Source organism: Bidens hawaiensis, unplaced genomic scaffold (genome assembly GCF_021521415.1).
Source record: "Bidens hawaiensis isolate Kalapana, Puna unplaced genomic scaffold, B.hawaiensis_p1.1 tig00027754_1, whole genome shotgun sequence".
NCBI classification, from domain to species: Eukaryota; Viridiplantae; Streptophyta; class Magnoliopsida; order Asterales; family Asteraceae; genus Bidens; species Bidens hawaiensis.
The window spans coordinates 68,546-94,781 of NW_027505104.1; the positions used below are offsets into that span (position 1 = coordinate 68,546).

Consider the following 26,236-nt stretch of genomic DNA (forward strand, 5'->3'; position numbering starts at 1 on the left):
AGGGCTAGTGATTACTTTTGTTTATAACGTTTTAGAGACACGTACTCCCATGTAATTTATTTCATTTATTTTGACTTGATTAAACAAGTTTAATAAGTTAGGCGTATTCACCTTTTCATTTGTATCAGCTTCAATACACTTTCCGAGGGTCTTTCCCTTTTCTTTGCTATCTCGCACCTATGGTACGAGCATAACCATTAGTCGGATCTTATATCCAACTTAAGACCTTTAGTCTCTTTTTATAATATTTACCTCGATTATATTTTCTTTATGAACATTTAGTTCAAAACATTCTTTCTTTATTTTAAACCTTTAGTTTAAAAGTATCTTCACTTTCTTTTCTTTTATAAGTTAAAACTCTTTCTTTAAACTTATTTACTTTTCTTTTCTTTTATAAGATAAATCTCCAGTTAACTTATTTTACTTTTCTTTAAAACCCTACGTTTCTTCTTCTTTAAGAAACATATACTTTTCTTTTTTACTTATTATTTAATAATATAATAAACTTAAATAATATCTATAACAAAGAATTACATTGATATCATATTCACATTTCTTTCTTTCCTTTTTCTTTGTTATGTTTTCTTTTGTTATATTGCGAGGTATCGAGTTTTTTCTCGACTTATGTTTTAAGCCTTTTATAATAATTTATTATTATTTTATTCGGCCATTATGCTTACATTGGTTGGCTTAGAGAAACCCTACACAATTGGGCAGCACTTCAACGTCTTTACCCTTTTATGCTCCTGATGACTGTCGTTTGAGTCAATCAAAAACCCAATTTAAACAAAATAGTTAGAGCAAGTAGGGTATCGTATCACAAGGAATATGTGGTCAATGTATTTCGTGTACAGATTTAATATTATGAAGTAACTAGTGTTTAGTGCTGATCACACAAGCAATTGAAATGAATTGAGGGAACTAAGCAACAGGCAAGCAAACGAGTTTTAAACAGTTAACAAAGCAAATCACACCCGGGAATTCAAGTAAGAAACCTACAGTTATCTCATGCAACCTATCAGATTAATCATAAACGATTAACTAGAGACTGATTAATCAGACAAAACCTTTGACATCAACAATCACTTTACACACGGCACTGGTTATCAAACAGTCCTTGCCAGTGTGACTCAGTTAAAGGTAATTGTATGTTTTATTGTATTCAATCTAACCAAACAGTCATATGATCAATTATCTAGCAACTGGTAACAGATCGTTCAGACTAACGTAAACCTAAACCGACCGAACACTCAGAAATACCAAACATCAATAATCATATTTCAATCATCAATAATAAATCAATAATATTATTAGTCACATGAGAAAAACTATAAAGATTACAAACTATACATACCGGGTGCGATTCTAGGAGATTAGCCAAGCCTTGACATCATTGGATCTTCAATACGGATGATATGAATCATATGTAGGGTCTTAGCACAAGCTATGGTGGTGGAATCGCCTCTTGGAGCTGCTGGAAATCGCCTCTAGCCGCTAAGAATGATATGGAATGAAAGCTACGTCAAAATGCAGCCAAAAACCCTTTTAAAAATGTTGTTACGAACTCCGGACCATGGCCCACGGTGGTCCAAGAACCCACGGTACGGTGTAAACTGTTGATTTTGAGCTGGGTTGACCGTGGGTCACGGTTTTGACCGCGGGCCACGGTGGGACACTTGCTTAAGATCTTGTTTTCTTCATATCTTTCTCGTTTCAACTCCGTTTTCTTCGCCGTTTTCGCCCACGTTCTCGTAATTACATACTCTATATTCTCCTAATTGTTTATTTTCATTTCCAACACTTGTGTAGTGGCTCCGATCTTCGCGAGATATCATTCCATGCTCGTACAAGTCTCCAATTTAGCATCTTTAACGATCAATGACCTGAAATACAAAAGCACGTATGAAGTACCAAAGTTCCTACAATAAACGATTAAAACTAATAAATAAACGAACTAAAACATATACACATTAAACAACCATCACATCCCCACACTTATCTTTTACTTGCCCTCAAGCAAACTCTAAAGCAAACATCAACCTCCATCATAGGTATGTAGATTATCGCCATTAATACTAGTAAGGTTTAAGGTCATACCCAGTTTCTCAGACTGACACTTTTTATAGATTGAAATCACACAAATACGGTTAAGTGCTATAATAAAAATAATAGAGCCGCCCAAACGAGTGTACTTTGTTTCCGGTTAAGGCATACATGTTCATATCCCTCACACTATCAACACTCCTCGCGGTTTAATATCTGGACTAGCAAAAGATGTGCCAGTATATGTCTCTGCCCTCAAATACCAAATATGAGTTACAACTTAATAAGCTTGCAGGCCAATCTTATCTCCACCCATTACCCACCGGTTGCATAAAGACTCGGACTAAGGTTTTGCTGAGACTTAGGTTGGGTGCGGAATAGGCATATTTAGTGACTAAGGTAGATGAAACCCAGTTTACAAATACACAAACAACTAATAAAAAATAAACAGATTACTAATTACATAACCTAAAAATAACTGACTTTCTTTTTGACTTTTTGCGGAATTTTTTTTTAATTTTTTTTTCAAACTGATAGACAATACACTGAAACAAATAATTATACAACTCTGATAAACATATATTTACAACTCAACCGAGACATACGTACATTGTGTATAATGCTCAACAACTGACTAAATACAACTCGATAACGAACTGGATTTCATCACACCGGGTTAAAATATAACGAAGGCCAAGGCTGAAATGGTGTGTAATGTTTGGTTTAGCAAATAAACAGGAATGAGGTCCAAATGGGCTCCTAGGGGGATATTGTCGGGTAAGGAAATTTATTTAGTGGAGGAAAAGTGTATGTAAAGGTTTTCTAAAGTCCTAATCTCCATACAGGTCGTGGTATTAAGATCTTGATAAGCATGTGACAAGCAAGTTCTAACTCTGTAAAACATACTGGTTTCCCTCAATCAATGGTGTAGGGCATGTTTTATATCTATTATATAATATGTGTATTAAGTATAGGGAGCCATCTCACAATATGTCTGGCATAATGGGCTGCCGATATGAAACATGTATACCCGTCCCCTTGACTCGTTATCCCCGCCTAAACGACCCAATTTTCAACTTCTCGTTATAAAAACATTTGTGAGCAAGACTAATGAGAAGTTGACAAACCAACCATGACCATAAACCTATAACTTGGCATTGATGGCAATAATTAACAGTTAACAACTTTGGTTTCTGAACACTATTCGAGGTGCTATCGGGCTAAAATTTTTCAAATTTCCCCCATCCCCACACTCGAGGTTTACATTGTCCTCAATGTAAGAACACTTAACCTTGTCCTCAAAGTTAAAAATGATAAAACAATTAATGAACATTTGAGGGACGGGGTTGAAATTGACTTTTTGTCTCTTAAGCAATTTTAAAATTTCGGGGCTTATGTGTGGCGGTTCTACTAACAATTATACAATTACACTTTTAACGTTTAAAGTAATAAAAACAAAATAAATTATGAAACTGAAATCACCTGATATCAACGTGACTGGAGAAGGACCAGCCGGCTCGTGAACTCTCAAAAACACTCGTGTACTCTCGTGTCATCCAATTACCAAACTGACAATCGAACCTACAAAATCTCGAGATGTGTAGAAGCAAGCTTCTCACAAGTGTAAGACATAGGTCTTTTAAGAGTTACGAAAATGAATATTTGTTAAATTTATTAAAACAATTACCGAGCCAAATTAATTCGTTTCATAATAAATTCTGTTAGATTAGTTAAAACGTTAAAAGACCTAACTCACTTTCGTAGGAATCACGATTGCATTTAGCGTATGCAACAAGCCCTGTAAACCCCCCGGTAGCCCGGGAGGACGAGTGGGGTCTCGTGAGGGTTTATAGTGAACTACACCCACAAAGTTTGATTACAACAAAATATACAAATAAATCAAACACGACAGATAATAACTCAAATAAAAACAAATTGGAAAGATACTTACAAACCCCGGGTTGCCTCCCGGTTAGCGCTGAATTGATGTCTACAGCTCGACAATGCCTCGAACTCAGTTATCTTCATAAACCGGTGAAGTCACAATAAAATTTACCGATTCCTTATCCAGCTCGTGTATGTCCTTCATCTCCAAATATGGCTTCAGTCTATAGCCAATTACCACTTGCCTCAAATGATCATCAAAATCTTCAATCTCGCACTGACCATGATTCCCGACTCTTACAATCGAGTACGGGCCCGTCCACTTACTTCTTAGCTTGCCCGGGAAGAGTTTCATTCTCGTGTTGTACAACCACACTCGTTGACCAACTTCAAAATTCTTTAACCGTATATTAGCATCATGAACTTTCTTCATCTTTGCCTTGTAAGCGGACGCGCAATCGTACGCCTCATCTCTCAACTCCTCGATCTCGCACAAAGTCAATTTCCTCGCTTTACCTGCATCATCATAATCCATATTAACCTGTTTAGTAGCCCAAAACGCTCTTTGTGCAATTTCAACTGGTAAATGGCAATCCTTTCCATACACAAGTCTATAAGGGGTGGTTCCAATTGGCGTTTTATAAGCACTTCGGTAGGCCCATAGAGCATCAGTAAACTTAGTTGACCAATCTTTTCGGTCCGCCCGAACGGTTTTCTGCAAAATTTGTTTAATTTGCCTATTAGAAACCTCCACTTGTCCACTCGTTTGTGGATGGTAAGGAGTTGCTATTCTGTGATCAACACCGTATCGTTTAAGCAATTTCCCGAATTTAAAATTCTTAAAATGAGATCCCCCATCACTTATGATAGTTCGGGGGACTCCAAATCTCGAGAAACTAATACTTTGAACGAAATTGAAAACGACTGTATGATCATTTGTCCTAGTGGCTATTTCCTCGACCCATTTAGACACATAATCAACGGCCACTAGGATATACAAATTACCGTGCGAGTTAGGAAACGGGTCCATGAAATCGATCCCCCAAACATCAAAAATATCAACAACAAGGCTCGGGTTCAAGGGCATCTCGTCCCTTTTTGAAATACTCCCGATTTGTTGACACTTTAAACAATGTGTAGCAAATTCGTGAGCATCCTTAAACAAGGATGGCCAAAAGAAACCACTCGTTAAAACTTTTCGAGCAGTTTTCTGGCCACTAAAATGACCCCCACACGCAGACGAATGTGCGTGTTCCAACACCGCTCTGACATCCTCCTCATGTATGCATCGTCTGATCATCTGATCTGCGCCGATTTTAAACAAATCTGGATCGTCCCAAATGTACTGTTTTGCTTGGGACATCAACTGTTTCTTCTTTCTCCTCGGCCAATGCTCTGGTAACTCACCTGCAACTTTAAAATTAACAATATGAGCAAACCAGGGATTTTGTGAAACTGGCAGAATATGCTCATCCGGGAAGGACTCGTTAATGGGCCCAATTGTGTTCCCATTTTCCACCATAATTCGGGACAAGTGATCTGCAACAACATTTTCACTCCCTTTCTTGTCCCAAATCTCTAAATCAAATTGCTGCAACAGCAAAACTCATCTGATAAGCCTCGGTTTTGCATCATTTTTATCCATGAGGTACCTGACAGCAGAATGGTCAAATATATAATAACTTTACTACCCCAAATATAAGACCGGAATTTATCTAGATCATATACTACTGCTAGTAACTCCTTCTCGGTTGTGGTATAATTCAATTGAGCATCCGAGAGGGTTTTTCTTGCATAGTATATAGCAACGGGTTTCTTGTCAACCCGTTGACCCAAAACAGCCCCGACCGCATAATCACTTGCATCACACATTATTTCAAAAGGTAAACTCCAGTCGGGTGATTGCAAGATCGGGGCTTCAACTAATTTCAATTTCAAAATGTCAAAGGCCTTAGCACATTCGTCATTAAAGTCAAACGGGGCATCTTTAAGCAATAAATTACATAAGGGTTTGGTAATGTCACTAAAACCCTTAATAAACCGTCTATAAAACCCGGCATGCCCCAGAAATGATCTATGCCCTTGACATTGGTGGGATGAGGTAAAGTGGAAAATGGTGGTGGAAATCGCCTCTTGGAGCTGCTGGAAATCGCCTCTAGCCGCCAAGAATGATATGGAATGAAAGCTAGGTCAAAATGCAGCCAAAAACCCTTTAAAAAATGTTGTTACGAACTCCGGACCGTGACCCACGGTCCAGACCGTGGCCCACGGTGGTCCAAGAACCCACGGTACGGTGTAAATTGTTGATTTTGAGCTGGGTTGACCGTGGGCCACGGTTTTGACCTCGGGCCATGGTGGGACACTTGTTCAAGATCTTGTTTTCTTCATATCTTTCTCGTTTCAACTCCGTTTTCTTCGCCGTTTTCGCCCACGTTCTCGTAATTACATCCTCTATCTTCTCCTAATTGTTTATTTTCATTTACAACACTTGTGTAGTGGCTCCGATCTTCCCGATATATCATTCCATACTCGTACAAGTCTCCAATTTAGCATCTTTAACGATTAATGACCTGAAATACAAAAGCACGTATGAAGTACCAAAGTTCCTACAATAAACGATTAAAACTAATAAATAAACGAACTAAAACATATACACATTAACCAACCATCAGCTCCCCTTGATCAACACCAATCTTGCACACAAAACGAGACACCAATACCTCTTCACACGTCGGCACACTTATCGAGGCGAGTCGTCAGGATGTCTCGGGATGGCTTTGTTATTCAAAATAACATCATCGGTGATCGGCACGTACTTCGAGATTACTTTGGTTTGGGCACGAAAATCGAGGAATTTGGGCACGTTTTACGAGGTGATCGATGGCACACTTCTCGAGGTTTAGAGAGATGTTAGAGAAAGATATGTATGAAATTTGGTATATGAAATGAGAAAACCCGGGCTTGCTATTTATAGACATTTCTTGGGACCCGTCGCGATACGCGATGGTCCCCTTGGTCACCCGTCGCGTATCACGACCTAGGGTGGTGACCTGCCTTATAGGCTTGCCACGTGGTGACACGTGGCGGACGTTGTGCCACGTGTGGACACGTGGCAGGCTATGTGTCTTGCTATCAGACAGCCCCATCGCGATACGTGATGGGCTTGAGTCCAAGACCGTCGCGTATCGTGATCGGTCTAGTTTTCATAAAATTTCTTTTTGGTCCTTGAGGTTTGAAACTTGGCAATTTTGGTCTTTTATCTTTTAAACTCGGTATTTTAAAGCCGAAACTTTCACGATGTTACACTAGATGTGGTTGGTTCAAAAACGGAAATGCGTCAGATAGATCCGTCGGTTGTCAGTTCTAATATGTTGGGTCCGACAATTTAGAAAGTGGCCATTTTAGGTCTTTTTGATTTGAAGAGTTAGTCAAGGAATACTGATGATAATAAAAAAAGCCATTTTAATCATTATCTCGTGTAACAAGCAGAGGCGAAGCTTTCTTAGGACCAGAAGGGGCCCTGGCCTCCCATGTTTTTTTCCTTTAGAAGCGTAAGGATTAGCCGTTTATCCGTTGGATTTATGTATTTTTGACACCAATATTGTTAATACTAGTGTAGTTGAAGCCAAAAGGTAGTTCAAGTAGAAGGAAAAGGTGAAAATAATGATTACCGGAAAGTGTCCCGGCACCGAAAGTTGCAGCAAGAAGTAGGTCGAGATGGCTGGAAGAAGATAAACTCTTTTCTATTTTAATGTGTAGTTATATTTTGGGTCATTTTAGACATTTCACTAAAACCTTTGCACATATTCCTTTTCTTTCTTTTCAATTGACTTTTTTTAAAAAGTTTAAAAAACAAATAAAGTACTCATTACCGCTTAAAATTAAACTTAAATCAATGTATTCTTTTCGTTATTGTGTTTAATTCAGGATTTTTATATTAAATTTTTCATTTTATATTATTAAATGATAACAAGAAATGAATATGTATACGCGGCCCTCTAGTAAAGTTTTATGATTTCGTCAATTAAGGTTAAGTATTAGCCCGTCAGGTTAGAATAATATTAGTTTTATATGGTTGAGCCCCTTCTAATAAAAACTCAAATCTAACATGTATTTTCAGCCCCTCAGTTTAAATATTCAAGCTCCTCCACGGATAACAAGTGCCCTCAACATAAAGTCAACTCGCAAAAGTCGGTATCATCGCCATCACCATCACCATCACGGGCTCAAAACATGTTACATTCAAGTTAACGTGCTACAATTCCAAGGCTAGCATGTGCTTAGATTCAATATAGAAATGCATATTACATGGATCATGTGATTTGTTCATATTTTTAGTCAATTTTACATTCCCAAAGGTCTGACTAGCTTATTCATTATATCACCCAAAGTGATCAGTTATAAAATATAAATGACTCTTTTTATTCGGAATAGCAAAATTTAAATTACTATATACCATCATCGATACAAGTTGTTTAAGCACAAAAGTGGTTTTATCACTATATGCTACCCTTTTAAATTACTATGTAAGACTTGGACGACATATACATTCTTTTGTTTTCTTTTTTTTTCTCTTACGATTTTTTAAAAGATGTGACTTGGACCACACATAGATTCCGAATTTCCCGTTGTGACACTTATAATATTTTATCTACGATTCGATATAAATTTTATTCAAAACCTAGTTATGAGTAGAAATGTATAAGTTATCGAAATAATATAATCGTACAAGCCGTTAAATTTGCTTCAAGGTTTCGTTTTATTAATTTTTTCTTATAATTATATGATATATATGTGTGCTTTTATCAATGCTTTGACATGAATTTTATTTGATGGGGGTAACACTAATGTACAAATCGTCGAAATCGACCATCACAAAATTAATTTAACACCCTCCTTAGTTAGTATGGACCTTTTTTTTTAACTAAAGTTTTAGTTTCACTCATTGTTTCATTTTTATTATTTTCGATCGATATCCTTTTGGAATATTATAACTTTATATTTTATGATTTCTCATTTAGTTGCTATAGTAAGTTCCGGTACCGTAAAAAACCTTGCAAATACACATCAAATTCGTGCTGCATGTCTGCCCCAACGTGAACGTCTGGGTTCCGTCCACTAGCTTTTACATATAACCTTGAAAAAAAATTGTAATTCACCAGACAGTAACCCTCAATTTCCAAAAGACCCTTTTCCTAATTAAGTACGTAGTTGTAAATGTTTGCTTATTTAAAGATGAAATTATTTATCCTTTTCTCGTTCGATAATATATATTTTGACATCTTTTATTTGTTGGTATACTAAGAAAGTTGTATAATTAATCGCCGTAACAATTTGATAGTGTTAAATTTGTGTGCAGGTGTTACTTGCCACATGAAGATGCGCTTATACAGGGGTTGATTGCCAGCTGTTAAAGTCGTAGGTACCAGTGTACCACATGATGAATTAATATAATTTATTCGTTTAGCTAAGGTTATCTAGTTAAGGTTGCTTGCCGGCCAGTTGCTAATTGTATATACTTATAAAAGCGCGGAGATCTTAACTGCAGCTTCCCATTGATCACTCGTAACCCATTAATTGTTTATCCTTAATTTGTACTTGATAATGGCATCAACAACAATCACCAAGTTTGCTCACTTGCAAATCCCACTTGAAGATGTAGTAAAGGCCACCAACGACTTCCATGACGATAACATCATCGGACATGGTGGATTTGGACAAGCATACAAAGGACGACTCCAGAGGTTCGGGAAGCTGATTGATATTGTTGCATTGAGGTTAGATCGTAAGCAAGGGGAAGGAGACGTCGAGTTCTGGACGGAAGTTTCAGTGCTTTCTGATCTCAAGCATACAAATATAGTCTCTATAATTGGTTTTTGTGATGAGCAAAATGAGAAGATCATCATAACCACGCGTGCAGCCAAAGGAAGTCTGAAGGAGCATTTAAACAGCCAGAACCTCACATGGACTCAAAGACTGAAGATATGTGTAGGAGTGGCTCGAGCCATGAGTTACCTCCATTATGACGAGGAACGTGGTTATGGTGTTATACATCTTAACATCAACAGCTCCACAATTTTATTAGACGAGAACTGGGAACCCAAGTTATCTGGTTTTAAAGTTTCCTTCAAACAATCACTTAACCGAATGGACCGGGTAATCCTTTCTGAACCTATTGGCACAATAGGGTATGTGGACCCAGAAATTGAAAAGACCAAAGGTGTGTCGCACAAGTCGGATGTCTATTCATTCGGTGTGGTTTTATTCGAATTATTGTGTGGGAGGAGAGCATATATTAAGAACGAGGCTAATAGGTTTTTAGCTCGATTGGCAAAATATCATTACGAAAACGAAACGTTGCAAGATATAATCCATCCTGATCTAAAGATTCAAATGTTTCCGTATTCACTCAGAATATACTCTAAAATAGCATATTCATGCTTAGAAAAAGAGCGAGCAAACCGCCCACATATTCTCATTATTGTTGATAAACTTGAGAAAGCGTTGAACAAAGCATTAAAGTTTCGGCCGCATTTTGTAAGTCCTTTATTTGTTTTTCTTTACTAATATTATTTCATTTCTCATCGGTTTAATTTTGTTTATTCAAAAAGTATAGCACTATAAGGAAGAATTTGCTTATTAAAATTACCGTATAACAGTTGTTAATACTTAGCATTTTTAATTACAACTAAGTCGATAATAATAACAGTTAAAATTTAAAATATTTTAAGTTACTGTATAACAATTAAGTTTATTACATATGTTTTATATTGTACTACTTTGAGCACCGTGTATTACACGGAGAATTGATATAAAATTTAAAATTTGAACATTGATCAAAATACAATTAACAACACAGTTATCATATATTGGAAATAAAATTAAAATTTATATTAAAATTATAGGAATTATTAAAGAAACATTACACAAATATTTACTAATAAGAAAAAAAAATTACGTTTGCGATTGTGTTGGTCAATATAACTAGTTTATCAATAATCAAAATTTTTAGTCAATGCCTACATGCATGTAAATTTTGACAAAGCGACGTATAGATATACGTGTGAAAACACATGTCTTTCAAGTACAAGCCAACCATAAATAATAAAACAAGATTATGTATTAAATCTTAATCTTAAATATATATAAACGAAACCTCCTTAAGTTCTCTCAAGCCACCAGATTGTTTTATTTGTAAATGAATGTTTCTCATGCATTTAAACCGACGGGTATGGGTCTCACCAAACTCAGATAGCCTTTTAAACAAGTTTGTATATTATTTTTTGTGTATAATATTTTGCTTTATTACAATAGAAGGCACCCTTTTATATATTAGGATTTTGTAAGCGATATTAGGATATAATTGAGCCTATATTTTGGTGAGCTAAAAGCAGAAACATGATAAAATTTGAAGAGAATAAATGGAGGAGAATAAATCTTGATCCACTCCATTACTCCGCCTCAAGTTGGCGCATGGAGGTTCGTAATGCCCAACTTGTCGAGTAGGGACTGTAGGCTTTGTGTCCCTAATGGTTTGGAGAAGACATTTGCAAGTTGTTCATTTGTGTTGATCGGCATGGGTTGTATGTCCTTTAACTCAACTTGTTCTCTGACAAAACAACAATCCATTTAAACATATTTGGTTCATTCATGGAAAACGGGGTTGTGGCGATGTGTCTTGCAGCTTGGTTGTCTCAAAAGAGTTGTGTGGGCCCAAGCATGATACTTCAAGTTCTTGCAAAAACCATCGCATCCACGGGATTTCACTTACGGTGGATGCCATAGCTCGATATTCGGCTTCTACAGAAGAACGGGAAACAACCAATTGTTTCTTTGACTTCCCTGGGAACTCCTTCTACACGACTGTGATTTCCCATTTGTGACCTTCTTGTAATAGGACATCCAAGCCGATCGACATCACAGTAGGCTGTGAGATTTGTTCCGTTATATTTTGTAAGAAGGACGCCTTGTCCGGGTGTGGCCTTTAAATATCGAAGCACTCAGTTTGCAGCCTCGAGATGACTTTCTCGTGGGTCACCAACGAGCGGACTTAGGACATTAACGAAGTAAGTGATATCGGGTCTTGTTGCTTGTAAATAAAGAAGTCTCCCAACGAGTCTCCTAGGCATCCACACGAGCTTCATCTTCTCGTTTGTCTAATTTAATTTTGTCTCATTTAAAATAAACTCGGTTGACAACCTAACATACCCGTGTCTTCAAGAATGCCCAACGTGTACTTTCATTGACTAAGAACCATGCCACATTTCGTTCGAGCGACATCAATCAAGAGAAAGAACTTCAAAGGACCAAGATCTTTGATATTGAATTCCTTGTCAAGGAGATTTTTGGTTTCTTATATTTTTTTGATGTATTTCCCCGTAATGATAACATCATCAAAATTTATAAGGACGACAACAAAAACTCTTTCTCTTTTGAACAAGAATAAAGAGTGATCGGCTTTTGATTGTTTAAATCTGAGTCTTTGTAGGGACGTGGTGAACTTTTGAAACCAATTTCTTGATGCTTGCTTGAGCCTATAATGTGATTTCTTGAGTTTGCAAACCCGTTTATCATTTTTTTTATTTTACCAAAACCTTGAGGAATCTCCATGCAAGAAGACATTATTAACATCTAGTTGGTGAATATTCCATTCTCTTTTTACCGCAACTGCTTGGAGACTTCAAACAGTTACTAGTTTTGAAACAGGTGCAAACACGTCATGGAAGTCGATGCCTCCAGTTGTGTGAAACCTTTAGTGACGAAACGTGCTTTATACCGTTCTATTTCTCCATTCCGTTTATATTTGATCTTATACACCCACTTCGAGTTCATGTCATGTTTTCCCTTTGACAACTCTTCCAATTTCCATGTACCATTTTGTTCAAGAGCATGAATTACAGTTTACATGGCTTCAATCCATTTTGGATTGTGAGCTGCTTGACAGAAATGTTTTAGCTCATTATTTTTAGTAATGGTCGCCAAGAAAAGTTTATGTGAGTTAGTAAAATTATCATAAGAAACAAAATGTGCTATAGGGTATACCGTTGAGGGATTTTGATAAGAGCTAGAGGATGAATGCTCTTGGTCTAAAGATGGGGGAAGCTTCATATCATAGTCTTTCAAATAGGTTTGACACATTTATGTTATGTTTGGACCGTTCAAAAGGTTTTGAGGCAGCTTCAAAAAAAATTTCACTTTCGGACGTTAGTTCATATGTGGTGGCATTGGATTTTGTGGGCTCATTCTCGGGTATTGTACTAGATGACGTAGCCTCATTAGTATGTGTGGATGGGGTGGTCAAGTCTTCTAATCCTGTTGTTCGTAGGCTGGTGCACCATGATAGACTATTAATATCTTCATGGTCCATACATTCTTGTTGGTTGGAGTTGGGTTCTTGAATTAAATCACTTAATGGCTCCTCACTTTAGTGTATTGGAAAATTTTTTGCATCAACAGAAAGTTCAACTTCCCAACAAGGTCCTCATGCCCAAGATTTTCTGACCGTTATCCCGATTGATGGCTTGGGCCAAAGCATGTCTGCGGTCGAGTATAAGGCCATTCTTAAGTACCGTTTGATGGTCCCAATGTACCCAGAAGACGAAACATGTCCAATCTGCCGTAAGGCTTGCCTGGATAAATTCGGAGAGCATGCGGTTCATTGCAAGGAGATGCCTGGGTTCAAATACCGACATGATAGGGTGCGGGACGTTCTTTGGGACATCTTAAGGCGAGCTGGGATATCAGCTAAAAAGGAAGCCCCAGTAAACTTCCTTACAGACCCCACGGAAGAGAGATCCACTCTACGACCGGCAGATTTGCTCGTCTTTGGTTGGGCCGGGGGAAAACACGCTTGTGTTGACCTCACAGGGGTATCGCCCTTAGCTGGTTTGAGGGATAATGGGTTTGTAGCTGGGCAAGCAATGAAAAGGGCTGAAACGAAGAAGGTGGAGAAACATGCTAAAGCCTGCGAAGAGAACCAACATGTTTTTGTCCCTTTGGCTTTTGATACCTTTGGCTCCTTGGCACCGGAAGCTATCCGTTTCCTAACCAGGGTCCAACGGGTTGTGCATAGCAATGTGTCGACTTCAAAGGGGCAGGGGTATGTCTTTAGCAGGTTAGGGTTTGCAATTCAGAAAGGGGTGACGGCGCAGCTTGTTGCCCGCCTACCTGCTATGTTGATGTAATATCTATGTTTTTTTTACTAATCACATAAGTGCATAAAAGTAAAAAATAAAAAATAAAAAAAAATAAATAAATGCTTCTTCCTCATTCTATGGGATATCGAATTTTAGGAGGGGTAAAACATCTTCTACAAACTTCACATTTCTAGATATGATATTTTTTTGTGTTGAAGATCAAAAAATGTGTAACCTTTTGTGCCCGGTGGATACCCCAAAAAGATTTCGGGTCTTCAGCTCATCGCAAACTTAACCTCTTTTGCATCCATGCTTCGATAGTACACAAGGAAACTAAAAAGCAAGTGTTCATAACTATGATGTGGTCGCCCTTAGCCCCAAAATCTAATGGGGTGGTAAGCCTCGATCTTTAAAGCCCTTGTTGTTTCTAAGAGGTGTCGTGTTTTCTTTCCACCACACCATTTTGTTAAGGTGTGTGTGTGGACACGTTGTTTCCAACATAATTCCCTCTTTAGCATAAAAATCGAGCATGTTGTTATATGTGAACTCTCCCCCATTGTCATAGCTTACTCGTTTAATATCCTTTTCAAGTTGGACTTGAACCATTTTATGAAAATCAATTAAGCATGTACTTGATTCATGATTATGAATTAAGAAGAAACACCCATACGACACGACTAAAATTATCGACAATAGTGAGAAAATAGTTTTCCTTTGTGAAAGGTGTCCGATATTTTTCCCACACATCACAATGTATAAGTTCAAAACAAGCATTAATTTTCGTGGTACTATCAGAAAAAGGGAAATTCTATAAAACTTTTCCTTTACGCAAGAATCACAAACACCCCTCATGTTTGAAGAAACATTCTTAATAAACCAACATCGGAAAGTTTAGAGATAGATGCATGACCTAATCTAATTTTATGCCATGTCTTAGACGTTACCAACATCGTTTGCCTATCGGTTCCGATCATCCCCATCTTGTATAGACCATTGACCCGCTCCAATCAATGCCCCTCGAGTGTAAGTCCTGCATCACAAAGAACTTGGAAAAAAAATGTTACAGAACATTGTAAGTCAACAATAAGTTGCATTTGAATTCGAGAACATGTAAAACGTTCTCAGTGTGTTTTAGCCCTAAATCCTTATCCCGTGTTATTAGTTAATATTTTCTCTCTTGAAAGGGGCTACTTTGGGAATTTTTCCTAAATTTTGAATACTAATTCCGTGTTATTAGTTAATATTAAGGGAGTTGTTGGAATATTTAATTAATCGATATATATATATATATTAACAACTTATAAAAAAAGGAGAGATTTCGAATTTGTTGAAAGCATGGTAAATGAATTTTAACCGGATTAACTATTTTTTATATTAATGTGAAAATATATGTTTCTGAAACATTTTGTCCGAGTTATAAAAGAAAATATTGATAACTAAATATTGATTTTCTTATTGCTAAAACCCTTTATACTAAACAAAAAAAAATCATATAAATAAATGACATATACTTCATATAAACTAATTATAACATTCAACTTCAATAATTTAATGCTAAACACCAAGATATATATAATAGGTATTCTCCATGTTTGCAATATTTATACAAAACGTTTGGAGAAAACTAAGAAAATACACATTTTCCTGAGTTCAAATGCATAGGAGAAAATTTTAAATCCAAATTTGAAACTAATCTTATATAAAAAATTATGCACTATTGCTCAAATCCCAGTATAAAAAACAACGTGAATTTTAATATCTCGTTATTTTCTTATTTCATTATTAATGTTAATGAATGAATTGATTAGGATTTACATATAACAAAAACAAACTTGAATTCATATATTGAAATGACTTGAAAGATAAGGACTATATATTGAAATAAGTGAAAAAAATGTGAGGAGGACTATGACATTGACAAGTGGTAATAATAAGTAGCATTTTATTAGAATAGATAGATAAGACATCCTTTTATATAATAAGGAGGATTTTGTAAGCAAGGTAAGGAATGAGGCTATAATTTGGTGAGCTAAAAACAGAAAAATATTTACATAACCAAATATGGAGAGAATAAATGAATGAGAATAAATCTTGATCCATTCCATTAATTACAACATAGAAATAACATATTGTTAGAATTAAAAACACACACACGATCCGAACACAAACACGAAAGCAATAAACGAACACGATGATTTAACGTGGTTCGGTCTAAACTGACATACGTCCATAGGTAAAAACTAGATATTGTTTATTGAGTGACAAAGGATTACAAGTACAAAATGTCAAATATATAAGATTAATCTAGGGTTTGCATCTTATTCAACTAGAAATCCAAACCGGGTTGGGCTTCGGTCTGGCCACCCTACTCCTGTCTGACCTTTAGACTTCAAATAATAAACCGGACCTAAACAAAAGGCCTACGAACCCAACAATCTCCCACTCGAAGGCCTTGAGTACTCTCGTCTGCACTCCTCATCGTACTTCTGTAATCTAACATTAAACTTCTAGCTGTCACCGCATTCTCATCTATTAACCTGAAGGCCCGTTGAAGCTCCCCGGAGCTCCAACACGTCAGTCATGGCTAAAACTGCCCCTGACCCGTTCTCTGTCCCTACCGGCTCCCACTGTAACGAACTGCCGGATCCTGAGATACCCCAAGAACAAACACTCTCCATATTCAACATTTAATTCACTGGAGAGACTTTAACAGCTGGAATAGTGGTTTTCTTAATCCACTGTGGATCTGGAACTGTAACTGAAACACGACCGGTGCTCCCACTATCACGATGTCCTCTGTGACAACCGCCCAAATCCGACCCGACCCAGGTACCCGTTTTCGGATCCGATTTTATGATTTAAAAATTGATTATAATCTTTATAAATTTATCAAATATATATTTATATTATTAATAATAATAATAATGATAATAATAATAAATCCTTTCCGCCGTCCCGCCCTTTTTCTCTCTTGTCGCCGTCCCGCCCTTCTGCTTAACCCTTAAGCCTTGAACCCCTTTCTCTTAACTCTTTGCTTGTCCTTTGGTTCTTCCCGCCTAAGGATGTCTGCGCAGCTCCACGCGCCAGACTCCTTACAAGGAAGCCTGCGTGAAGACCAGCTGTTCCTGTGATACGCGAGGCGAACTGTTCCCGCGGCGCGCAAAGGATTGTAGTTCTTCCCGCGGCGCGCTAAGGATTGTAGTTCTTCCCGCGGCGCGCTAAGGATTGTTATGTCTGCCTTCGCCCTCGCGCACTCAAGCCTTCTCGCGCTAGACACTTAAGTCCTTTCCCCAGTTTAAGCCAGCCTGTATGCTTTTGAAATATCTTATCTCCTGTGCTATACCTGCCAAGGTATGGGCACAGTAGGCCAGATCTGACATCTGTCCGAAAAGTCACTTTCGGCGCAGTTTGCTTACCAACCCTCTTGGTTGTTAGAAAAAGTAACTGGCATAATCTTTTAAAATCTTCTTTTCCATGTCTTGAACAGTACTTTGACTGACCCCTCCCATGCTATGAGCAGTAACCTGTCAGCCTTCCCCATCCCCTGCAGCTGCCACCATATCTTTTGCTTTTGATATCTTTTGCTTTGATTTGATAAGATCTTTTTCCCCAATTCTAGGGATGTGTTCCCTAGGGTTTTCCTATAAATAAAGCTAATTTCTTGGATAATTAAACACTTAAACACTCCCCAAAATCTCTCTTCCTTACTCTCAGCCGAAGATCTTCAGCGACGCCTCCAACTCCCCTCTTTGCTATCCGTCTTCTCTTCTTTTCTGCCCAGAAATCTCGGTAAATAATTAATATATAATTTCTTTTAAATAATTTGTTTAACTGACTTGCATATATTCAAGACATAAAAACCAATCGTTATATCAATAACCTCTTATTTATAGGTTAACTTTCGCTTGTTTAAAAGTTGGTTCTTGCATTATCTTTCAACGCACCTTTTACAAGTGAGTAATCTCGTACCTAATCCCCTTTTATTTTTAACGTTTTGGGATGTTCATGTGTTCTTACAACTTGAGTCTTAAACTTGTTTATGAAATTTTGAGCGCAAAACCCATGTGTTATGGACGTTTACTAGTGTTGTATATTTGTATGTGTGGATCATTAACCGCTTTGATCGGCCTATTCCGAAGTTTTCATGGATCCATTAGATGAACACGGGAGACCTATTGTTTTGATTTTATTGGTTTGTTTGCACATACACGAATGATTAATTGTTTTTGCTCGATTTGGAGCACGCTATGAACTATGAGCTATGATCTATTTAGGCTTGATCACAATCTGTTTACACACTATGTTGAACACCAGTTATACACATATTGCGCGCAGTGCTTTGTTATTATCTATTTATATCTATTAAACTTGATTTCTCACCGACACGCAAGTGTTGACGTTTTATTTTAACACATGTTCAGGTTTGCTGTAGCTGCTTTTGGAAACTCGAGTACACGTAGGATGTTTTCTTTTACTTTGGACCTAGTTTAAAATATAACAAGACAAATTTATGTACTTAAATATTATGAGTTATGATATGTGATTTATGTTACTTTATGGTGTGTTCTGCGCATGCGCAATGAAATGTATTTATTAAATATTGACACCCAAATAGTGTCGCGAGTAATGAAACAATTCGTAGCGCCCCGATGTATAATCCGCCGTCGGTCGGGGTGTTACAGATTGGTATCAGAGCTCCGTGACTTTAGGATTAGGTGGTTAGACGTAACGACCTAGAATACCTAAGAGTCCCTTCTCGCGCATGAGAAAAATCTCATGATTGCGCGCTAATTGTTAATTACTCGATATTTATAAAATATGCTTGCGCATACGCAGCACATGATTTCATGTTTTATCCGCGATCTTTCGATTTTTATTGTTAAATTTCAATTCGTTTCTTTACTTACATATTCGTTTGTTGTTGGGACTTAACATTGAAAATCCGAAAAGTCATGGTGATACATGAATAGTTGATTTTCAATCCCCATTAACTTTATGTTCTAAAATTGAAGATTTGAAAAGTCATGGTGATACATGAATTGTCAACCTCCAATACTCATTTACTCGTATATTTTAAATTGAAGATTTGAAAAGTCATGGTGATGCATGAATTGTCGATTTTCAATTCGAATTCATTACCTGTATTAAGTTTGCATTTAAATTTATATTTTACTTCAAAATTTGATAGCATTTAACTCCGCGAAACAAGCTTTACAATGATATACTTTGCGCTAAAACGATTTCCCATACCAAGATATTAACAAAAACTAAAACTTTTATAGAATGCCTCCGCTATCAGCTCGCCGTCATCAGAGGAGAGAAGCCTCGCGCAAACGTATGCAGCGTCGTTCCCAGGAAATGGCCGCCGCAATAGCCCAAGCCTTAAATCAAAATAATACCAACCCCTCCGGATACAATATTAAGTCTTTTAATGCGGGTAACCCTCCGAAATTCACAGGGCTCGAAGGAGCCACCGTAATGCTCCAATGGCTCGAGAAAATTGAGAACACCTTCCTCCATACCCATTGCCCTCCAGAACGACGAACCTTATACGCCTCAAGTGTCCTGGAATCAAGGGCGCTTACATGGTGGAACGGAGTAGCTCACGCGCGTGGCGCAGAGGCTGCTTCTAGCATGCTCTGGGAGGAATTCAAGGATCTTTTGACTCGAGAATTCTGCCCTCCCAACGAAGTAAAGCGCCTTGAGGAGGAATTTTGGAACTTGAAACAGTACAGTGGCGAAGCGCGCGAGTACGCTACGCGCTTTCACGAACTAAGTTTGCTTGTCCCGCACCTAGTTACCCCTTCCCGCCGCGCCATCGAGAAGTTTCTTGGGGGTCTCCCCATGGAAATTCAAGATTCTGTATGGGCCAGGAACCCAGTAACCCTCTCTGACGCCATCGAGTTGGCCGCTGTGCTCAGCGACAACCACGTCAGGGCAGGAACTCTGTTCCTGCGGGGAGCCGAGAAGACCAAACTCACCAAGACTGTCCCAGAACCAACAGAAACCAAGCCAGAACCCTCAAACCGTAACAACCTCAAACGCAGGCGCAAACCCAATCATCAAGCCTACGCGCTTACCAACCCGCTCCTTGTCCAGCAACCCGCCTACCAACCTCCAGTACACGCTCCTAACCCACTGTCAACCTACCCAACAACCCCTGTAGTCCATAACTATGCCTTAACAAATTCTGCGCTCCCTGCCCCGTCAACTAAGAAACCTTACACAGGAAACCAACCCTTTTGCCAAACCTGTAAACTTCATCACCCAACTCAAGCCCCGTGTCGACAATGCAACCAATGTGGCCATATTGGCCACACTGCTGAGTACTGTAGAGTCCTTCCCGCCAACCCAATCGCGCAAACACCACCAACCTACCCGCAAAACCCACAATCAACATATCATAATCCACGACCCAGGTCGTGCTATAACTGCGGTGACCCCAGTCATTTCCGGAACGCGTGCCCGAGACTGCAAGTACAAATTACCCAAGCTAATCCGGTTAACCAAATTTCAAACCAAGTGACGCGCGGACGAGCTTTTAATATAACCGCGCACCAAGCGCAAGCGAATAATGACGTGGTTAATGGTACATTTTTACTTAACGGACAATATGCATCTATACTTTTTGATACTGGCGCCGATAGGAGTTTTATTTCTCGCGCATTTGAACAAAAACTTGCGCGACCGCGAATAAACTTAAACGGAAACTTTACAGTTGAAATGGCTAACGGTGAAACAATTATATTAAACTCCGTAATCAAATATTGCACGCTTAACCTTAATGAACACGATTTTCTAATCGACCTCATTCCCATGCCTCTTGGAAGTTTTGATGTTATTATTGGTATGGACTGGCTCTCGCAAAATCGCGCCGAAGTAATCTGCGCCAAGAAGTTGATTCGCATTCCTCAGGAAAATGGTCAAGATCTTCATATCTACGGCGAGAAATCATCTAACGGTCTTAAACTTATGTCATGCACTGAAGCCCGAAGACTTTTACGAAAGAAATGTGTCGCTTTCTTAGCTCATGTGGTCAAACCCGATGATGGAAAGAAGAAACTTCATGAAATCCCCATCGTGCGTGACTTCCCTGAAGTCTTTCCCGAAGATCTTTCTGGTTTACCTCCCGCTCGGGAAGTCGAGTTTCGTGTTGATCTTGTTCCTGGTGCATCCCCCGTAGCCAAATCTCCTTATCGACTTGCACCCGCTGAAATGCAAGAATTAGCAAGTCAACTTCAAGAGTTGACCGATAAAGGATTCATACGCCCTAGCTCTTCGCCGTGGGGTGCTCCGGGTTTGTTCGTTAAAAAGAAAGACGGTTCGTTTCGCATGTGTATCGATTACCGCGAGCTGAACAAGCTCACCATTAAGAACCGGTACCCCTTGCCGCGTACTGACGACCTCTTTGACCAACTCCAAGGTGCCTCTTGTTTCTCCAAAATCGATCTCCGTTCTGGCTATCACCAGTTGCGTATCCGCGAAGAAGATATTCCCAAAACTGCCTTTCGAACCCGCTACGGTCATTTTGAATTCTTGGTCATGCCCTTCGGTTTAACCAACGCACCCGCTGTCTTCATGGATCTAATGAACCGGGTGTGTAGGCCTTTCTTGGACCAATTCGTGATCGTGTTTATCGATGACGTTCTGGTATATTCCAAAACCAAGGCCGAGCATGAACAACATCTTCTGTTGGTGTTGCAAAAGCTTCGAACCGAACAACTCTATGCCAAACTCTCCAAGTGTGAGTTTTGGTCTGACGAGGTACAGTTTCTTGGTCATGTTGTAAACAAGATGGGTATTCATGTCGACCCATCCAAAATTGAAGCAATCAAGAACTGGATTACACCGACCACTCCTACCGAAATCCGTTCCTTTTTGGGCTTAGCTGGTTACTACCGGCGATTCATTTCGAACTTCTCAAAAATCGCCTTGCCTTTAACAGCATTAACGCACAAAGGCAAACCGTATATTTGGGGCTCGAAGCAAGAAGAAGCCTTTCAAACGCTCAAGCGAAGGTTGTGCGAAGCTCCTGTTCTAACGTTACCAGAGGGTACTGACGACCTTGTCGTTTATTGTGATGCCTCCAACCAAGGTCTCGGTTGTGTATTTATGCAACGAGGCAAGGTTATCGCTTACGCGTTAAGGCAACTCAAAATTCATGAAAAGAATTATACGACTCACGACCTCGAACTTGGTGCAGTTGTATTTGCCTTAAAAATCTGGAGACACTACCTCTATGGTACTAAGTGTATCATTTACACCGACCATAAAAGCCTTCAGCACATTTTTGATCAAAAGGAACTTAACATGAGACAACGCCGATGGAACGAACTCATCAGCGATTACGATTGTGAGATCCGATATCACCCTGGAAAGGCAAATGTGGTAGCCGATGCGCTCAGCCGCAAACCCAGTCAACTCAACTGTATTTTGCCGCGCACGCAGCTTCACTTCGCGCCGATCCAAAGCAATCTTGAATCGCGCATTCGCGACGCGCAGCGCGCATCGATCAGCAAAGGCAACCTACGCGCCGAGTTAGCGTGTGGTGCGGAAGCACATCTAGTCCCTAACCTGAATGGAACTCTCTGTTATCTCAATCGCATCTGGATTCCCAATGATGGGATTCTTCGCGCTGTCATTCTGTGTGAAGCGCACAAAACTCGATATTCCATTCATCCTGGCGCTGACAAAATGTACAAAGATTTGCGCCTTACTTATTGGTGGCCCGGTATGAAAAAGGATATTGCTGTGTTCGTAGCTAAATGTCTAACTTGTTCTAAGGTAAAAGCTGAACATCAACGCCCATCTGGTTTGCTCGAACAACCAGAAATTCCTACGTGGAAATGGGAAAGTATAGCAATGGACTTTATCACCAAGTTACCCTCGACCGCAAGCAAACATGATAGCATTTGGGTAATAGTGGATCGATTGACCAAGTCTGCCCACTTTCTGCCCATTCGTGAAACCTACCGTGTTGAACAACTTGCGCATCTATATGTCAAAGAAATTGTTTGCCGTCATGGTACTCCCTTGAGCATCATATCCGATCGCGATGGCCGTTTTATATCTTGCTTTTGGAAATCTCTCCAATCTGCGTTAGGAACTCGTTTGGACATGAGTACTGCATATCATCCTCAGACTGACGGACAGTCTGAGCGAACTATCCAAACCCTTGAGGGTATGCTTCGATCTTGTGTTCTTGATTTTGGAGGTAATTGGGATTCACACCTACCTTTGATCGAGTTCTCTTATAATAACAGCTATCATTCCAGCATCGGTATGGCCCCATTTGAAGCACTTTACGGTCGAAAGTGTCGCTCACCGATTTGTTGGAACGAAGTGGGTGAAGTTCAAATCACAGGACCCGAACTAGTTCAAGAGACAACCGATAAAATCGCCAAGATCCGTGATCATCTGCTGACTGCCAGAAGCCGACAGAAGAGTTACGCAGATCGCAGGCGGAAGCCTCTCGAATTTCTAGTTGGTGATCTTGTTCTCCTCAAAGTGTCGCCCTGGAAGGGTGTTGTCCGCTTTGGGAAGAAAGGTAAGCTTGCACCTCGTTATGTTGATCCGTTCAAGATTCTTGCGAGAGTGGGAATGGTTGCCTACAAACTGGACCTGCCGCCCGCGCTCAGCAATGTGCATCCAACGTTCCATGTATCCAATCTCAAGAAATGTTTAGCTAACGAGAACCTCCACATACCACTTGATGATGTTCAAGTTGATGAGTCTATGCATTTCGTTGAGAAGCCTGTTGAGATTATGGATCGCGAGGTGAAGCAAACCAAGCGCAGTCGCATCCCTATTGTCAAAGTTCGCTGGGAGTCCAAGCGCGGAGCCGAGTTCACTTGGGAAAGGGAAGATCAAATGAAGATCAAATACCCGTACCTTTTCTCTGCGCATCCTACTTCGAGATAAATTTCGGGACGAAATTTCTTAAAGTAGGGGAGACTGTGACAACCGCCCAAATCCGACCCGACCCAGGTACCCGTTTTCGGATCCGATTTTATGATTTAAAAATTGATTATAATCTTTATAAATTTATCAAATATATATTTATATTATTAATAATAATAATAATGATAATAATAATAATTCCTTTCCGCCGTCCCGCCCTTTTTCTCTCTTGTCGCCGTCCCGCCCTTCTGCTTAACCCTTAAGCCTTGAACCCCTTTCTCTTAACTCTTTGCTTGTCATTTGGTTCTTCCCGCCTAAGGATGTCTGCGCAGCTCCACGCGCCAGACTCCTTATAAGGAAGCCTGCGTGAAGACCAGCTGTTCCAGCGATACGCGAGGCGAACTGTTCCCGCGGCGCGCAAAGGATTGTAGTTCTTCCCGCGGCGCGCTAAGGATTGTAGTTCTTCCCGCGGCGCGCTAAGGATTGTAGTTCTTCCCGCGGCGCGCTAAGGATTGTTCTGTCTGCCTTCGCCCTCGCGCACTCAAGCCTTCTCGCGCTAGACACTTAAGTCCTTTCCCCAGTTTAAGCCAGCCTGTATGCTTTTGAAATATCTTATCTCCTGTGCTATACCTGCCAAGGTATGGGCACAGTAGGCCAGATCTGACATCTGTCCGAAAAGTCACTTTCGGCGCAGTTTGCTTACCAACCCTCTTGGTTGTTAGAAAAAGTAACTGGCATAATCTTTTAAAATCTTCTTTTCCATGTCTTGAACAGTACTTTGACTGACCCCTCCCATGCTATGAACAGTAACCTGTCAGCCTTCCCCATCCCCTGCAGCTGCCACCATATCTTTTGCTTTTGATATCTTTTGCTTTGATTTGATAAGATCTTTTTCCCCAATTCTAGGGATGTGTTCCCTAGGGTTTTCCTATAAATAAAGCTAATTTCTTGGATAATTAAACACTTAAACACTCCCCAAAATCTCTCTTCCTTACTCTCAGCCGAAGATCTTCAGCGACGCCTCCAACTCCCCTCTTTGCTATCCGTCTTCTCTTCTTTTCTGCCCAGAAATCTCGGTAAATAATTAATATATAATTTCTTTTAAATAATTTGTTTAACTGACTTGCATATATTCAAGACATAAAAACCAATCGTTATATCAATAACCTCTTATTTATAGGTTAACTTTCGCTTGTTTAAAAGTTGGTTCTTGCATTATCTTTCAACGCACCTTTTACAAGTGAGTAATCTCGTACCTAATCCCCTTTTATTTTTAACGTTTTGGGATGTTCATGTGTTCTTACAACTTGAGTCTTAAACTTGTTTATGAAATTTTGAGCGCAAAACCCATGTGTTATGGACGTTTACTAGTGTTGTATATTTGTATGTGTGGATCATTAACCGCTTTGATCGGCCTATTCCGAAGTTTTCATGGATCCATTAGATGAACACGGGAGACCTATTGTTTTGATTTTCTTGGTTTGTTTGCACATACACGAATGATTAATTGTTTTTGCTCGATTTGGAGCACGCTATGAACTATGAGCTATGATCTATTTAGGCTTGATCACAATCTGTTTACACACTATGTTGAACACCAGTTATACACATATTGCGCGCAGTGCTTTGTTATTATCTATTTATATCTATTAAACTTGATTTCTCACCGACACGCAAGTGTTGACGTTTTATTTTAACACATGTTCAGGTTTGCTGTAGCTGCTTTTGGAAACTCGAGGACACGTAGGATGTTTTCTTTTACTTTGGACCTAGTTTAAAATATAACAAGACAAATTTATGTACTTAAATATTATGAGTTATGATATGTGATTTATGTTACTTTATGGTGTGTTCTGCGCATGCGCAATGAAATGTATTTATTAAATATTGACACCCAAATAGTGTCGCGAGTAATGAAACAATTCGTAGCGCCCCGATGTATAATCCGCCGTCGGTCGGGGTGTTACATCCTCTGACTGATTTAACCTTCCTAGCTCGTTCATCCTGAATCTTCACTTTGGCTCTAGTTTTGTTACTTGCAAAACAAACCTTCTTCTGCCCACGAGATTCTGTGAACCGGATTTTGTCTTTCACCAAAACTGGATCCACTCCTTTCGGTGACATATCGACCATATACAACGAACCTATTTTCTTGCCACGAGCAACCACGAGATTCCCTTTGACTACTTTCCACTGCCCATTCCCGAACTTAAAATCGCAACCCTGGTCATCCAACTGCCCGACTAAAATCAAACGTTTCTTCAAACTTGGAA

At 39.2% G+C, this 26,236-nt stretch overlaps 1 protein-coding gene across 1 annotated transcript in view; it reads left to right on the forward strand.

Annotated features, from left to right (window-relative positions):
• The first annotated feature begins 9,531 nt into the window (after nucleotides 1–9,531).
• Nucleotides 9,532–26,236, forward strand: part of LOC143610739 (uncharacterized) — a 32,035-nt gene continuing 15,330 nt past the window's right edge. The window contains exon 1 of the mRNA XM_077085136.1: nucleotides 9,532–10,464. Within this exon, the coding sequence (XP_076941251.1) occupies nucleotides 9,532–10,464 (933 nt within the window). The remainder of the gene's footprint in view (nucleotides 10,465–26,236) is intronic.